The sequence below is a fragment of the Psammomys obesus genome, unplaced genomic scaffold, assembly GCF_907164565.1.
Source record: "Psammomys obesus unplaced genomic scaffold, mPsaObe1.curated_primary_1811, whole genome shotgun sequence".
In the NCBI taxonomy this organism is placed as follows: Eukaryota; Metazoa; Chordata; class Mammalia; order Rodentia; family Muridae; genus Psammomys; species Psammomys obesus.
In genome coordinates this window covers 6048328-6066561 of record NW_026596131.1, presented here as the reverse complement: position 1 = coordinate 6066561, position 18234 = coordinate 6048328, and the positions used below count along the sequence as shown (strand labels likewise).

At 36.6% G+C, this 18234-nt stretch overlaps 1 protein-coding gene across 6 annotated transcripts in view; it reads left to right on the top strand.

The window, feature by feature from the left end:
• Positions 1-18234, top strand: part of Abca6 (ATP binding cassette subfamily A member 6) — a 65146-nt gene that overhangs the window by 20180 nt on the left and 26732 nt on the right. For all 6 annotated transcript variants that reach the window (XM_055592523.1, XM_055592524.1, XM_055592520.1 and 3 more), the window contains 10 exons: positions 4015-4125; positions 5070-5245; positions 5420-5539; positions 5781-5919; positions 6671-6761; positions 8689-8828; positions 11973-12092; positions 13227-13410; positions 13786-13952; positions 17092-17225. In XM_055592523.1, the coding sequence (XP_055448498.1) occupies positions 4015-4125; positions 5070-5245; positions 5420-5539; positions 5781-5919; positions 6671-6761; positions 8689-8828; positions 11973-12092; positions 13227-13410; positions 13786-13952; positions 17092-17225 (1382 nt within the window). The remainder of the gene's footprint in view (positions 1-4014; positions 4126-5069; positions 5246-5419; positions 5540-5780; positions 5920-6670; positions 6762-8688; positions 8829-11972; positions 12093-13226; positions 13411-13785; positions 13953-17091; positions 17226-18234) is intronic.

Sequence of the window (18234 nt, the reverse complement as noted above, 5' to 3'; positions counted from 1 at the left end):
CAGCTCATTTTTATTGATGCATGAATGAACTGAAACATTAACCAAAACCTTTGACAGTGACTTAAATTAACAAATTAATATTTCATGACAAACTAATTTTTAATTTTGTATGATTAGGCATGTTATAATACTAAATATTCTAACACATATACTTTTATATATCTAATATTGAGCAAACATCAGTTAACAGCCACATTTTAGAGATTCAGCTACTTTTATTAAAAATGACTTCTAGGCTCAATGTGGTGATAATCACACATTTTTCTTCTGCCCATTTTATTAAAAATAGATTCTTTTCTCATATAATATATCCTGACTATATTTTCACTTCCCTCAAGTTCTCCCAGTTCCTCCCCACTCCCATTTCCATCTGGATCCACTCCCTTTCTGTCCTCACTAGAAAAGAACAGGCTTCTAAGAGATAAAAACAAAATATAACAAAATAAAATATAAGAAGATAAGAAAAAAATCACATTGAAATTGGAAAAGCCAGACCAACAGAAGATAAAAACTCTCCAAGGAAAGTCACTAGAATCAGAACTCAACTCATTCACATACTCAGGAGATAAAAAAAAAAAGCTGAAAGATATAATTATATACACAGAGTGTATTGTAATACACACTGACCCGTGTTGGATCTGTGTTTGCTGCTCAGTCTCTATGAGTTCATATGATCTTTGCTCAGTTTTTAGAGGGTCTTATTCTCTTGGTGTCCTCCATCCACTTTGGCTTGTGAACTCTTTCCACCTCCTCTATTCTGCAGTATTTGTTGAGCCATGAGCAGAAGGATTTGATAGACATCTCATTTAGAGCTGTGTGTTCCAAGGTCTCTCTCTGCATAATGTATGTTTGAGTGTCTCTATAATTGTTCCCATATGCTGCAGGAAAAAAAAAGAAAACAACAATAAACTTTTCTGGTGATGGCTGGATAAGGCATGATCTATGACTATAGAAGAATATCATTAGGAGCCATTTTATTTTAAATTTTCTTTTTTCTTTTTTTTTGGCTAGTATTATTTGTTTTAACTCTAGGTCTTCGGACTACCTAGTCTGGTTCTCCCACAAGCTTTGTACCACCATTGCCATAGCACATTTTGCAGGAAGGGGAGATTGTAGATCAAAGTTTTGTGGTTGGGTTGGTGTTTCTATTTCCCTTTTGTTAGACTGCAGAGTATATTCCAATATCAAAGACATTAGAACATAGCGGCGAAAGTTTTATGTAGGTACCAGCTTGATCTCTTCATGTTCAACATTGGTGTTGTCTTCAGCAATGGCGTCTTGTCTGTTTGTGGAGAGAAACTTATAGTGTTGGCAACAGTCTGTGTTGTTTGTAGATTTCAATGGGACCCCATTGGCCAACAATTCAATTGGATGTAACCCAGCCCCAGTAATGGAAGCTTGGTTTGGTGACAAAAGAGAGCCAGTCAGGACTCCTTCTTCCTCATTGTCTGGGGACTTCATTAAGATTGCCTTCATGTATTTTAGGAAGTTTCCACTGCAAGGGCCCATCATTCAATTTGTCTTTCCCTGCTTTCTTTCCCTTAACCTTATCTCCCTTCCCCACCTGATCTTTATATATTTGGGTTTTTGGTTGTGGAATTGGTAAAAAAATCTTTTTCCATTATATAGGCTGCAGCTTTGTCCAAATGATGTGTCCTTTGGTTAGTACACATTTTTAATCCCAGTATTTGGGAGGCAGAGGCGAAAGGATCTCTATGAGTTGAAGGCCAGCTTCATTGGGAGTTCTGGGACAGCCAGGGCCACACAATGAGACCCTGCCTAAAATGAACATATAAGAAAATAAAATCAGACATGAGTTTGACAGAAGTCCAAGTCTTAAAAAGCTAAAACCAATGGATCATAAACCCTACTAAAGATTGCGAGTTCTCTGTCCATTCTGTTTACATTGTGTTTGTTTCCTAACAACTGGGCACCACTTAGCTCAATATTATTTATTTTAGTGAGATTGGGTCTTTGAGGATTTAGTGCATATGTGAAAAACTTTATTTTCTTTTAATTCTTTTCATTAAATATCATCCAAATCTGCCATTTTCTTCTTTAAGTTTGGCACAGGATATACTGAAGTAATTTTACATTTAATTAAAAATCCCAGAGCACATTATGAACTACCTTGGCACTTATCAGAATGTCTTCAAATTTTTCTTTCATTTTCAGAAGTAGTAGTACTATAAAAAATTAAAGTGTTGCATCTCAAGACATTTAAAAAAGTGTACAAATGTTCCATCTGGAGATTTTCTACGTGGAATTACTCTTTGGAAAGCCAGGCCAGGAGGGAGTGCCCTCTCTAGGACTTCTCTTCTTGCAGCTGGCCCTTGTGGCTACTCTGGTTCACCTCTGAGAACTTGCTTTTACAATCTCTAAATAATATTGCACTGTCGGAAGAACAGGACAAGTGCATCTACACATTTAGTTTATTTCTAAGTCTTTACTGTCTGAAAATACTAAAATGAATATTTTTTCAATCTCTGTAAAGATTATCGTCTCCTGAAGATGAGTTTATAGGAGCAAGATCGCAAAAAAAAAAAAAAAAAAAAAAACAGAAACAAAAACAAAAACAACATATTTTAAAGATCCTGATTCATATTTTAAATCACTTACCTTAAGTCACAAAAACTCATGAGCTATACACAATTAAATGGCAGGGACAGTTAATTTATTAAACAATTAGTGTGTGTTGGGAACTATGCTAAGAACTTTATGTGAAAATTTTCATATTTAATTTTATGAATGTCTTAATACTTTCTCTTAACTTTGCTGATGAGAAAACTGACTTATTATTATTTATTACAATTTATTCACTTTGTATCCTGGTTGTGTTCCCCTCCCTCTTCTCCTCCTAATCCCACCCTCCCTCCCTCTTCTCCCCCTATCCCTCTTCCCTAGTCCACTGATAGAGGAGTTTCTCCTCCCCTTCTGTCTAATCCTAGCCTATCAGGTCTCATCAGAAATGGCTGAATTGTCTTCCTCTGTGGCCTTCCGGGGAAGGTGATCAGAGAGCCAGCCACTGATTTCATGCCAGAGAAAACCCCTACTAGGGAACCAACTTTTTATATTTAATTATTGATGTGATAAGAATCAGTTCCAGCGTGGTCAATGCCACTTTCTTCTTGCTTTCGAAAATGCAATGTATCATTATTTTATTGTATTCAATTGATTTCTTAATTTATTAGGGTGTGTGTGTGCTCATGTACATGATGTGTTTGTGGAGAGGGCCGATGGGCCATAGTACTTATGTGCAGGTGAGAGGTTAACTTTCTGGACTTGGTTCTCTCCTCCACTTTTACATTGATTTTGGAGGTAAAATTCAGGTTGTCAGGCTTCCTCAGCAAGAGGAATCTACTGAGCCATCTCACTGGGCCATGCTATAATATTTTTATTTAAAAGCAACAAATATTCCAGGCCAGTTAGGGCTACACAGCTACATGTTTTCTCAAAACAAGAACAAGCCCCAAATATAAAAGTTGCTAATATATATTTTTAATTGTGCAAAATTGTGGTCTTAGTATGTTTTGGTTTTTTGTTTTGTTTTGTTTTGTTTGAGACAAGGTCTCTCTATGTAGCCATGGATGTCCTGGAATCTGTACATAGACCAGGTTGGCCTCAGACTTATAGAGAGTCTCCTGTCTTCTCTGCCCCCTAAATGCTGTGATTAAAGTCGTATTCCACCACACCCAGCATGACATTGTTTTTAAGCAATTCATCTTTTTAAAAAAGATTATTAATTTGGAAGGTAATTTATTAATCTTTATTTTATAAATGCTTTAGCCCATTTCAGACTTCTGCTAGATCCTAAACTATTACCATATTGTTGTCAGTATTTTACCAATGTCATTGTGTCAGTAGCATTGTTTAAGTTACCAAAGTTCTTACATTGTGTGTTATATAAAGTATTGCTAAATTCATCAGGAAATTCAGTTGTCCTGTTCACTGTGTAGGACTAGCCCTGTCTAATACTCTGTTATTGATGATGTGAATATCTCACACTAAAAACAGGCTTGTTCTTGGATATATATGATAGTCAAATCACGGCAATTCTGGGCCACAGTGGAGCTGGCAAATCGTCATTACTAAACATCCTCAATGGATTATATGTTCCAACAGCGGGTAAGTAAAATACAATACTTCAAAGATAAGATATCTGTTCCTTCTCTTCCACCGCTTCTGTTGTCTATCCTGTTTGCCCTTCTGAATGAGATTTAAGCATCCTTCTTAAGGTCCTTCTTAGTATTTAGCTTCTTTAGGTCTGTATCTTTTAGTATGTCTATCCTATATTATATGGTTAATAACGGCTTATAAATGAGTGTATACCATGCCTATCTTTCTGTTTTTGGGTTACCTCACTCAGGATGATTTTTTCTAGTTCCATCCATTTGCCTACAAATTTAATGATTTCCTTGTTTTTAATAGCTGTAAATGTGCCACAAGTTCTATATCCATTCCTCTGCTGAGGGACATCTGGGTTGTTTCCAGCTTCTGGCTTTTACAAATATAACTGCTATGAACATAGTTGAGCAAATATCCTTGTTGAATGGTGGGGAGTCTTTTAGTTCTGATGAGACTTGATAAGCTAGGGTCAGATGGCAGGGAGGAGAACTCCCCATAACAGTAGACTAGGAAAAGGGAATAAGGGGGAAGAAGGAGGGAGGGTGGGACTGGGAGGAGTTGATAGAGGGGGAGTCAATCGGGATATATAATGAATAAATTATGAGAAAATAAGATATATGATAAGAGAATGGGGCAAATATATGCCTGCATTTTAAATTCTATGGCTTGATGGATATAATCTTTTTTAAAGTTGTTTTTTAAAACTGTATGGTTTTGAGTGTACTTCCCAGGTTTCAGGGGAATCACTTGTAACCCATTGTGTGTTACTCAGAGAAAACACGCTGTGTATTGTGAACTTAATGCTAAGGATAACAATTGTTAACAAAATTATAATTTTATATACTTATGAGCATATGGAATGATTTTGTTGAATGAGATCCCCAAATATAAATGAAATATGTTACTTTGCTAACCTTAAAATATTTTAACCTTCTCCTTTTTAGGATTAGTCACAGTCTACAATAAAAACCTCTCTGAAATGCAAGACTTGAGGGAAATCAGCAAGATGATTGGTGTTTGTCCTCAACATAATGTTCAGTTTGATGCACTCACTGTGAAGGAAAACCTCACCCTCTTTGCTAAAATAAAAGGGATTCCTCCACAGGAAGTAGAACAAGAGGTAGACTTTGAGTTTGCATTATCTCAGCTCCCCACCATTTAGCACGTTTCCATCATGATCACAGAACTCTCTCAGCCATTTATCCACCTTTATGAATGAAAGTTAGTCAAAGAAATCCTTCTTGAATGGGCAGTTTGTAAAGTATGGCTCATTTTGTGTATATTTCTTGTATAGGTACAACAAATTGTACTGGAATTGGACATGCAAAACATTCAGGATAACCTCGCTGAACATTTAAGTGAAGGACAGAGAAGAAAGCTCACCTTTGGGATTGCCGTGTTAGGTGATCCCCGGGTAAGTAAGATTTTGCATGGCAAGAAAGGAGATTGTCAACAAGTCATGCTCTTTACCACTAATGGTGACCGAGCTTTGATGTATCACACTACACTTAGTGTGCCAGGAAATAAGCTGAGCTTATTACACAAAGTTATACTACAGCTATGTTTACTGGCTGTGTTTTTCTTATTCTTCATGCTACTGTGTGGACATAGTTAACTTGGAGGGGTCCTATTTTGAGTATCTTTATCCTTTATAGATCTTGCTCTTAGATGAACCTACTGTGGGACTAGATCCCTTTTCCAGGCAGCAAGTGTGGAGTTTCCTGAAGCAACGCAGGGCTAACCGTGTGATCCTCTTCAGTACTCAGTTCATGGATGAGGCAGACCTCTTTGCTGGTAACTGATAATTGTAAATTGGTATTATGTTGAAAACTGTGGGGAATTTGCATGCGATGTTTATTCCTATAGTAAGAACCCTGTTCTCATTATCTCAACCCCAAAGCAGTCTATAGGTTACAGGAATCCATTCCTGTCCTGGAGCTCCTCACTGGCTGCACATTTGTTGGATTGTGGCCAGTAGAGAAAACTTGTGATGACTTTTTCCAGATCATTTGTATGTTTACTAAATTCCCAAATATTGAATATATGTTTGTTTGATAAATAGCTACCTGTTCCTTATCATCCAGATAAATAATATACTCATATGTAACTTGAAGTGATACCTAGTTTTCCTTTTTTTAAAAAAAATAATTAAGAAATGAGTATTATTTATTTATATATAATATAGTTATATATTTATTTTTATATAGAACATATATGTACATATTTTTTATATATATATACACACACATATAGTCCAGGAATGGTGGCACATCCTATCTATCTATCTATCTATCTATCTATCTATCTATCTATCTATCTATCTACCTATCTATCTATTTTTTTTATTTGGAAGTGTGGGAGGAAGCTTTAGTGCTGGGAGTGCCAATTGCAGCACTTTTAAGATGTGATTCAAAATTTCAAATGTCCAGCAGGATCATTTATGCCTCCTAGAGCATTCCTTTGGAATTCTGAGCCTTCATTTCTCATGTTTATTTGCTAGAGTAAAAAGAAATGACTGCTAATATTCTTGCTTCTTGTTACTCAGACAGAAAAGTGATCATCTCCAATGGGAGTCTGAAATGCACAGGTTCTTCTGTGTTTCTGAAGAGAAAATGGGGTTTTGGATATCACTTAAGGTAAAGATTTTTTTGAGAAAAGACTAAACAGATGATTTTCAGAGGATTTTAGATATGAATGGCAGTGCTTGTGGAGGTCAGAGGAAGACAATGGGCACCCTGGAGATAGATATAGGCAGTTGTGAGCCACTGGGGTACCAGGAACGGAACTCTGGTCATCTGGAGAGTATCAAGTGCTGCTAACCACCGAGACATCTTTCCAGCCCAATATATATGCTTTCCTAGTCGTTCACTAGAGGTGCACATTTCTGAGAATAGGTCTCAAGCTTTTTTTTTCTGACAAAATGGACTGAGAACTGTTGAGTAAATAATTTGCCTGTTTTTCTGGCTTCCTGTAACCCATAGTAATACTAACTATTGCAAAAATTTCTACATTATAAACCTAACCCATTTAATAAGGACTACCATTCAATAAGGACATTTGCTCAACTATGTCAATAGCAGCTTTATTTGTAATAGCCAGAATCTAGAAACAACCTAGATGTTCCTCAACAGAGGAATGGATACAGAAAATGTGATACATTTACACAATGGAATACTACTCAGCAATTAAAAACAAGGAAATCATGAAATTTGCAGGCAAATGGATGGAACTAGAAAAGATCATCCTGAGTGAGGTAACCCAGAAGCAGAAAGACACATATGATACATAAGCACTTACAAATGGATATTAGCCATATAATATAGGCTAACCATGCTAAAATCTATAGCCCTAATGAAGCTAAACAACAAAGAGGACCCTAGGGAAGATGCTTAAATCTCATTCAGAAGGGCAAACAGGATAGACATCGGAAGTAGGAGAAGACAAGGAAAAAGAGAGGAGCCTTCCACAGAGGATTTCTGAAATATGAAAGGAGATACTGAGACTCATAGCCAAATTTTGGGCAGACTTCAGGAATCCTAATGGAAGAAGGGGGAGATGAAAGACCTGGAAGGGACGGGAACTCCACAAGTAGAATGACAGAGCCAAAATACCTGGGCCAGTTGGTCCTGCAGAGACTGATACTCCAACTAAGGACCATGCATGAAAAGGACCTAGAACCCCTGTTCAAAGAAAGCCCATTGACTGCTCAGTTTCCAAGTGGATTCCCTAGTAAGGGGTACAGGGGTGAACTGAGTGGCTGGCTCTTTGATAACCCCCTGGGGGAGGGGTGCAACCTTGCCAGGCCACAGAGGAAGATGATGCAGCCAGCCCTGATGAGACCTGATAAGCTAGGGTTAGAAAGAAGGGGAAGAGGTACTCTCCTATCAGAGAACTAGGGAAAAGGCATAGGGGGAGAAGAGGAAGGGTGGGTAGGACTAGAAGGAGAGATGAGGGAGGGAGCTGCAACGGGGATACAAAGTGAATAAATTGTAATTTATAAATACATAAATAAAATTAAAAAAAAGAAACCAAGGCAATTCTAACAGAAACCTGTATGAGTAAGGAGTGAATATAGTTCCAAAGAGTTGTGACAATGGTGTTTAAAAAGAAACCTGAGTGTAGGCTACAAGGAATTCTAAAAGACAAAAATCTCCACCGAAAAGCAAACCAAGAATGTTCTGATAGTACACTAATTTCTGATACTTCACTGCTAGGTGTGCTAGCTACCTCCCCTATGGAGTCTCTTGTTTGACGCCTTCCTCTTTGTCTGCTCATGTTTATACTACACACTCAACACTAACTACAATGACCATGTAATTGGAAGGCAGCCATGCCCAGCTCTATACCACCAGCGCCACTCTGAGCATGGGTTTGTGTATTTGTAGTTGTTTTGAGTTTGTACATATTCTGTGTATAGATGACAAGATTTTCAAGCTGGCGTATTATTGTTATTATTATTCATTTTGCTTGTTTCATAAAAGCTAAGAAAAGTAACATTCAAACAACTTTTTAGGGTGTCAGCAATACAAAAATATAATTTATTTGTCTTTTTAAAAATATTAGCTTGTTTGTGAACGAAACATGTGATTCAGAGCAGTTAACATCCTTCATCAATCATCACATCCCTGATGCTAAATTAAAAGCAAAAACCAAAAAAAAGCTTGTGTACATTTTGCCATTGGAAAAGACAAGCAAGTTTCCAGGTAAGATATATGACTATGATGGAATAAAATTACAGAAAAAAATTGAATGTTGTCAATAATTTTTGTTATTTAATGGGTCTAAATTTTGTCTTAGCCTTTATCATTCAACAAAAAATTAGGATGATGATTTGAGTGCACTGTATTAACTTGGTAATTGATCAATGGAAGTACCAATAGGGAAGAGACATGAAAAGAAGACGGAGAAAAACCTAAGAAAGCTTGCATCATTGAGCAGGTTGCCATGGTGGGCGATTGAAGTGTAGCATCATTGGGGGAAAATGAGAGGCAGTGTTCTCACAGTGACAGCACTGGAGAATTGTGAAGAAACTGCTTAACTCACTTCACCTGTCCATCATAAGAGACATCCCCAGGAATATTAACTGTTAACTCCTTTGGCTTGCTTTGAACATTAACTTAGCATACACCTAAGCTCAGTAAAAATAATCTTATTCGGGTAGATGTTCTTGTAGGCAGATTTTATTGAGTCTGATGAGTACAGTGGAGATGAGGTTGTGATAAGAAGGTCTCTGCTGCAAGTATTTTTGTATTTTCATTTTATTTGTATGTGCATTTATTTTTCAAGGAAAAAACATAGCTTATGTATTTAGTCTCACTGGGTGAACACGGAGAAATTTAGCTCTTAGTTCTATTCCCAAATATATCTGCTCTCTTTATTCTTGAAGGATTATGGAATGTGGTATTCTATATTATGCTGTTCTTTTCTTGGACTAAAATCCCCCAAGGAACAAGTGGCCCACCTTCTTGGTCAGAGGAAGGTGATGGGCAATTATATGCTGGTACCGCTTAGTCAGATACTGATGTTGATGCTCTAGCCCACAGCAGGCATTTTAAAGAGACCCAGGCTTCTGCTAATCCAGTGGTGTGTCTATGTCCATACTGGGACGTGGAATGCCAAGTCCCTTGAATTCTATGCACATATCCTAGAAAACACACTGTTCACTACAGTCTTACTTACCTAGTTACTCTCTGTAGAGATATTGGTCAATAACCCAACCCATGCAGAAAGGTGGGATTTTGGAATCTTTTCGAAGCTCATGTTAGCATCCGTATATTTCCCAGGAAAGAGATGATTAATCAGCATTTTGATCTTGCAAATCCATTATATTAAAAATGCTGCTTTATACTAGAAGCATAGCATTAAATACTATGTGCAAGCCTCTATTCTCATGGAGCCTATACACAACTATACAAGGGTGGAGGGAATTGAACTATAACTGTTTGGAAACATAATAAACAAGGCCACATGAATTAGAGTGAGGATTGTTTTTAGACGCACGCTTGTGTTCGTCCCTCTCTCTCTCTGTGTGTTTGTGTGTGTGATGGTAGGGCTTATTTATGCATACTGGCCAGGCACTCTGGTGCCAGTGTTTATATAGAGTAGGGTCAAAGACCATAAAATCAAATGCAGTCCGGTTAGAAAGCAAAGTGTGTGTTTGAAGGAAATTAAGAGAGTGAGCAGAGTGTGGGTAGGAATGTATAAAGCTGTAGGGTAGATGAACGGCTCCTGGAGCTGAAGGGGCTTTTAATATTTGATTATTGACATTGATTTTTATTCTAAGCACATTGAGAAACCACTAAAAGATATTAATCTGGAGGGAGCTAATGTGCGGCCTCTACTTCCATCGTTGGCATATAGAAGGTTACTCCAGATATAAGTGAACAAGCAGTCCATAAGAGACTAGCTATGGAGCTAATTTTGAGGCTTAGAAGGACCTCTGGTCTACCATGGTACTAGTAAAGATGGCAGAGAGTAGATCTCTTTTAAAAAAATACTTTATCATAAAGCTGAAAGGTCTATCTCACGGAATGCATACAGAATGTGACTTGTAGATTTTGTCTTCTATTAGTGAATGGAAGACAACGATATTTATCATAAGGTAGTGCATAGAGTAGTTAGATCATAGTAAGAAGAAAATATTAGTGCTCTATTTTAGAATTTAACTGGGGAATGCCTTTTGACAAAAGAAAGCTCCAGTATATAGCTACACATAGGACACTGGAGCTCAAGGGACAAAATGAGGCATGAATTTGAGGAACTTCTGCATGGGTTAGGAACTGAATTTGTGTGTGGGTGGAACAAGAACTTTTATTTATTTTTTTTAAGGATCTGAAACTCTGAGAGAAAGCAAAGGAGAAATCAGGAAGGATGTAGGAGCTGAAAGTCCTACATGAGACGTGAGACGTGATTAGTAAACTTTTTCCCCGGAGCTGTGTCCATAGCCCAAGTAAATTGCTTTATTAAAGATCAAAAGAAAAGAAGAAAGATGAAGAAAGGCACAGGGAGTAACAACAACAACAAAAAGAACAATTCAATGAAGTTAGAAAGGGGATGTGGCAGGGCCACGGGGATCCAGGAGAGGCTGGAGGGAAGAGTGGGGCTGAATATGGAAACATATTGTATACATATGTAACAATTTCCAAAGACTAAGTGAAAATATTATGTTTAAACATAATAAAAGAGAAATAAAGGCTTGCTCATTAAATTTAAGATATGAGGGCCTGTGTAACCTACAAGAGAGCATCTTCTATATGGACCTCAGGTTTTTGTGAGATGTGGCAGGTCAAATGTTGACAAGTCTTTGGAGACAAATGTGTATACAGATAGTGATGGGAGAAAGATATTTTTTGGCTTTGGGGGACACGGTAGCCTTCTACTTGACACAGCAGGTACATGAGAAGATAACGAAGGAAGAGAGAGGAGACCGCTTTGGGAAGCCCTTGGAGGATAAAATTCAGAGCACACTTGAAAGGGGGCAGCCTTGGAAGGAGCAGTTGTAAGTGTCACACACGTGCAAAAAGAGGCCCAGAAATGGGTAGGGACTTACATGGGTTTGTTTTATGGTGGCAAAAAGACTATGGTCTTTATGACTGCTCATACATCCTCAGAGGAGTCCATAGGAAAATTAGAATCTAAGAATATAAGATACAGTCAGACACCTTGAAGATGAATTTGGCATAATAATTTCTGACAGAGTGCTTTTTTTCCTTTAAATTATGATTATATAACAAAGATGTGAAATTTCTGAACAACATTAAATATAATATTTAAGACAAACATTAATTTACTAGGCTTAGTATGTTTATGTTACTTTGAAAGTTTATATATTCTTTCTGTTGACTTAGACTTCTTCAGTGATCTCGATAGATATCCTGGCCAGGGCTTGATTAATTATGAAGTGTCCATGTCAAGTCTGAATGAAGTCTTCAGGAACCTAGAAGGAGCATCAGCTACCACCACACGAGGTAAAACTATTTGCATAATTCACAGAATCAGTTAATAAATGGCCGTGTACCACTTTAGCTGTAGTGACCTTTTAAGGAATGGGGACCACTGTATATTTGTTTGACTCTATTGTTTGACATGGGCTGTTAGGTTTCCTGACATCATCAGCTCAGCTAGCCAGAGGTCCACTCTTGGTGTTGATAAATTCCTCTTTGGAAAACTAACTACTTTGTATTGCAGCAGTTCTGGCTCCATGATCACTGTTTCTTAAGTTCTCTGAGGCTGGAAACGTTTTTAATTAGAGGTGCGGCGTCTGAGCATTACTTCTTATAAAAATTGTTTCTTGCTTGTTAAGAGAGAAGGCCTATGTGGAGAGAATTCTTACCAACTTCCAGGTAGTTTAATGGGAGATAAAACTGTCACATTTGGAGCTCTTCTTTTTTACAGACAGTCTGATCCATATGGACAAATACTGTGGTATATCGATATCTCATTACTGTAACAATTCTTTCAATACATGTGATTGACACCATTTTACAGACGAGAAATTAAAATTTAAGAACAATTAGATGATTCTTCAGAAGCCATTCCATGTGTAGTTAATGTATCAGTGCAGCATAGATATGTTAAGCTTCTTCAGAGCTGATGATTTTTTCATTTCAAGCCCAGGTTATTGACACCTTAGTATTAAGCATTTCAGCATTAACAACTGTTGATCCTGACGAAAAGGGTTATTTTGAACTCTTTCAGGATAGCATTACAATTGAATGCTTGCCTTTTCAAACACTGAGCATAGCAAAATTACCCCTTTTCTGAATTCCTCTTTTGGCATATATTTAGCATACATTCAGGAGTATATACAGTTTTGATGTTATGCTATGTTCCTTACAATGTTTGCAATATAACTAAAAACATTTTTATTAATTTTCATATTTTCATCATGTTGGAAATTGTAAAGATATAATTATAAAAAAAAATCCTGAAGGCATTGATGGTGTATAACCTTAATGAGATATTGAAAATGTTATTTAAATAATTACTTTGCATGAAAGTGTAAAAATAGGATCAGACATAAAATGATTTAAAATTTTTATGAAGAAAAGTTTTTTTATGCTTCAGGATGATAGTTATAATATGTATGTGTGTTCACACAGACTTTGAGAAAGGAGAAACAGTGAGAGACTCAGAAAGTTTAAATGACATGGAGCCGGTTTATCCTTCTCTTTCTAAAGTGCAAAAGACCATGAGTGCCATGGGCCTTTGGAGAATGCAGGTCTGTGCAATAGCACGACTTCGCATCTTAAAACTAAAACGAGAGAGAAAAGCCATGGTGACCTTGTGAGTATCAGAGTACTGTATTTTTTTTAAGATATAAAATTTTAAAAGTTTTAAACTACAAGAATATTTAGAAGTAAAGCACATAACCTATTCCTGCTATACAAGAGCTAAATGTAATATTGATTTTACTTACAGTTGGGATTGCATGTATAAAAATTCTTGATTGGGCTTATGGATGCTTGCTGTTTAGTTTTCATAGTGAAATTAAATAACAATGCCTTTCAGTACTGTGACATTTTGAGATACTTTTAGAATGTTAGCACTTAAAGTTATGGTTGTATAAAGTAGAATTAATAGCTAACAAAGAGGTGTAGAATATATTACTGAGGAAAAAAATGCTATAGAGTCCTATGGTAACTTTTCTTTGTTGTTTAGTTTGTTGATTCTTGGAATTGCACTCTTCCCACTGATTATGGAAAAGATCGCTGATGGTATGCTAAATAACAAAAACGACTGGGAATTTAAAACAGAATTGTATTTCCTGTCCCCTGGACAATTTCCTCAGGGTGTGCGAACCAGCCTATTGGTCATCAATAACACAGGTGAACAGAGATTGATGTTTTAATACAGAAATAGATAGTTAAGTGTTATGTAGTACAATGGAAGGGGTTAGGAATCTTGGCAGAAGAAAAATGTACATTTATAGAAAATGACCTTGAGAAGCAGTGCAGTTTCCCTGATTTTGGGGAGGACAAGGTTAGTGGACACATGGGTAAGGGACTTGTGACTGACCACTCTGGCCACCAGTTTTTATACCTAGCCGCCATCACTGTTGAGAGAGAGCTTTATCTTAGCTGAAGACATTTTTAATTAAATTTTAATTTTTATATTAATTACAGTTTATTCACTTTGTATCCCAGCTGTAGCTCTCTTCCTCATTCCTTCCCAATCCTACCCTCTATCCCTCATCTCCTCTCATTTCCCTCTCCAAGTCCACTGGTCCTCCTTCCCTTCTATCTGACCCTAGCTTATCGGGTCTCATCAGGACTGGCTGCATTGTCCTACTCTGAGGCCTGGCAAGGCTGGTCAAAGAGCCAGCCCCTGAGTTTATGTCAGAGACAGTTCCTGTTCCCCTTATTAGGGAACCCACTTGGATAATGAGCTGCCATGGGCTACATCTGTGCAGGAGTTCTAGGTTATCTTCATGCATGGTCCTTGGTTGGTTGGAGTGTCAGTCAGCTGAAGATTTTTTGGTCTCTTTGTTGCTATTACTTACCATGTATCGTGTTTGTAACGCATCTTGACTGACATGCAAAGAAGAGATGTCTACACTTCATGCTCTTGGATGAAATTCAAGAAGATTCAGGAAAACTCCTTGTTTTGTTAAAGAATGGGTAATTGATTTAGAACTGCTTAAATCTTACCCTGGGTCCTCTTTCTTGTTTATCTTCTTTAGGTGTATAGATTTCAGTATATTTATCCTATCTTATAGGTCTATATAAGTGGGTATATACCATGTGTGTCTTTCTGCTTTTGGAATACCTCACTCAGGATGATCGTTTCTAGGTCCCACCATTTGCCTGCAAATTTCATGATCTCCTCATTTTTAATTGCTGAGTAGTATTCCATCGTCTAAAAGTACCACAATTTCTGCATCCTTTCCTCAACTGAGGGACATCTGGGTTGTTTCCAGGTTCTGGCTATTACGGATAAAGCTACTACAAAAATGTTTGAGCAAATTTCCTTGTTGTGTACTTGAGCATCTTTTGGATATATGCCTAGGAGTGGTATAGCTGGATCTTGAGGAATCACTCTTCCTAATTGTCTGAGAAAGTGCCAGATTGGTTTCCAAAGCGGTTGTACAAGTTTGCATCCCCACCAATGGTGAAGGAGGGTTCCCCTTTCTCCACAACCTTTCCAGCATGTGTTGTCACTTGAGTTTTTGATTTTAGCCATTCTGATGGGTGTCAGGTGAAATATCAGGGTCATTTTGATTTGCATCTCTCTGGTGGCTAAGCACGTTGAGTATTTCTTTAAGTGTTTTTCTGCCATTCTACAATCCTTTATAGAGAGTTCTCTGTTTAACTCCTAAATTACTTGAAAGGAAAGCTTTTCTGTTTCTTCCAAAGATGTTTATAAATACATTCAGAGTAGAACTGCTTATGCCAAGGTGGATAGATCTTCATGGGAGGTCTGCCTTTTTCTGAGGAGAAAGAGAGGAAGGGTGGATGGGTAAGAGGAGAGGTGAGAGGGAGGGACTAGGAGAAGAGGAGGGAGGGGAAGCTGCAATTGGGATGAAACGTTAGTAAACAAGACATATACACACACCATTCAGAGTAGCAGTCTTTTCTTAACTTTCTTTCTGATTTCAATTTTCACAGGTATTTTTGATTCAAGGTTGTAGAGTGTTTTCTCTTTCATTCTTCATTACTTTACCCTTCAGGTTTAGAAAGTAAAATTCTTTGTTTCTTTAGTGTTGAGATGTATATTTTTTCCTATTGTTTAGAATTGCCGTTTACCCTTCAGGTTGTTGGCATCTCTTTCTCCACTCAATCTGAGGATAAGGCACTTGTATTCACTCATGCCCCCCACCCCCAACCCTCTTTGCATTCAGTTGTCAAGTATTTCGGAGATTTATTTTGTCATGTTTCTTCTTCCTCTAAGTATGACGTGATTATTAACAACGTGTAAATTTTCCCATATGAGAACCCCTGTTTTCTTTATGTGAATGGTACCCACCATTATTGTACCCTACTGTGGAATGGAGTTGTGGTGTGTGACTTCCCCAGTGTACACGGAAACATGGTTTTCTATGTGTGTTCCATCCCATCTTGGAGGAACCCAGATTTGTATTTGATACTACTTGTCCAATTCTTAGACCCCCATATATTTCCAGTATGAACTTTCACTTCAGAGGCCAGAAAAAAAAAAAAAGTCTCTTTCGTTATCCATTCTGCTTTTCCTTTACTGGTGTTTGGAGTTATCCCACGTCTTGCCCTGCTGCTCTTCTTAGGCATCTTTTATGAATGAGGGATGCTCCCAGAGACCACTACAGCAGCTGTCATAGTGTGCAATGTGGAGGGCCCTGACTTCTCATTTTGCTCCGCCTCTAGCGGATTGTGGCTCAGAGCGTGATAACGCCTTGTCCACTTGAGTTTTGACGTTATAGAAACTAGTCAGCTGTTGCATATTTTTCTCCTGTGTGTACCAGCCTGTGGGGTTTCCTTAGCTTTATTCCTCTCTCACGTAATTTCACCCATTTTCGTATTTTAGATTACATAAGAATTTTTGATTTGATGGTGGCATCCGTGTATTTTTCCAAGAAAAATACAATATGTATTATATATGAAAAAGTGGAAAACACGAATCATACATCTATTTTTATATTTAATTTTTAGGTTTAGCTTAGGAAAAGGAGGAAAATGTTATCAGCTGAGCAATCTGTAGTATTTCTCATATTACTTCTCCAGAAATTATCAATTTATACAGTTTAAAGGAAAAGTTACAAAATAGAATTATGTTCTTTTAGGTATCACATATTAATGGACATTAGGTGGAATTATGATGATAATTTATTATAATGTAAGATTTACTAAATAGAAGATGGATGAGTGAATGGTTTATCTTTATTATGTCATGCATGTAGTATGCCTCATGGTATACTAGGAATGTTAACTTTATAATGCTCATAAAATTTTTTACTTCCTTTTATATTGCCTTCTGTTATCAAAATCACACTAGAATCAAATATTGAAGATTTCATACAGTCACTGAAGTGTCAGAACATAGTTTTGGAAGTAGATGACTTTGAAAACACAAATGGTACTGAAAGCCTTTCATACAACGGAGCAATTATAGTTTCTGGAAAACGAAAGGTATGTGGTCCTCTTGGTTTTTGCTTTTGTGGCTACACACACTCAAATACAATATCAAATGACTACATTTTAGTTGTTTTAAAGAGATAGAAAACTAGTATATAGTAACTCAACTCAGCAAAATATATGAGTCTATATTGAATAAGCCAATATTTTGGTGGAACATTTTCTATCTTTGTTTAAAATTAAGTAATTTTGTGTTAAAAGGGAGTGAGTCCATTGCTTAAACTAAATAACTTATTATATTACAAAATCATTGATTAATGTAACTATGAATTTAATGACTTATTTAATGTTTAAGTGCATGATGTTTTATATATTAAGAAAATACATTAAATATTATAATGTCTGTATGAAATCTAAAATATAAAATTATTCTTCTTGAATTCCAAATTAACTGTAACCATCAAGGATCTATCAAGGACACACCTGTTGCAAATACATCCGTAAAGAAGAACTTGAGTCTCATTTGCATTTCAGTAAAGTTAAGAGACAAAAGTAATAAAAAGCATGTTTTTCTTTCCTCCTACATGTAAAACAAAACACAAAAGAAAACTAGAAGCCTTAAAAGATGTATCTTTTCATATATTGTAAAAATTTAAATGTAATTTAAAATATATAATTTTTAACATATTGTAAAAAATGCCACCATTTTTATGTCAACTTTAGAAACTAGTGTGACATCTGCTTGGTGATTTTTGTATATTTATTATACAAACTCTTGATAGTTTTAACATTAAAACAGTACTGACATGATTGTATGGATGCTTTCATAAACATTAAGTATTCATATTTTCTTTGAAATTGTAAAAATCATAGGCAATGTTATCATAAAAAAATCTCTTTTATTCCATTTTTATTTCCTATCTGCTTGCTCACCATAAACTGACAATTTTTCCTTGTAAGGGCAGCATTTATACACTATAGCTAAAGCTTCCTCATAAGCAAAATAGGGATGAAGTGATATGATACTGATTACACTAATGAAATTTGGAATTAACTGGATCCT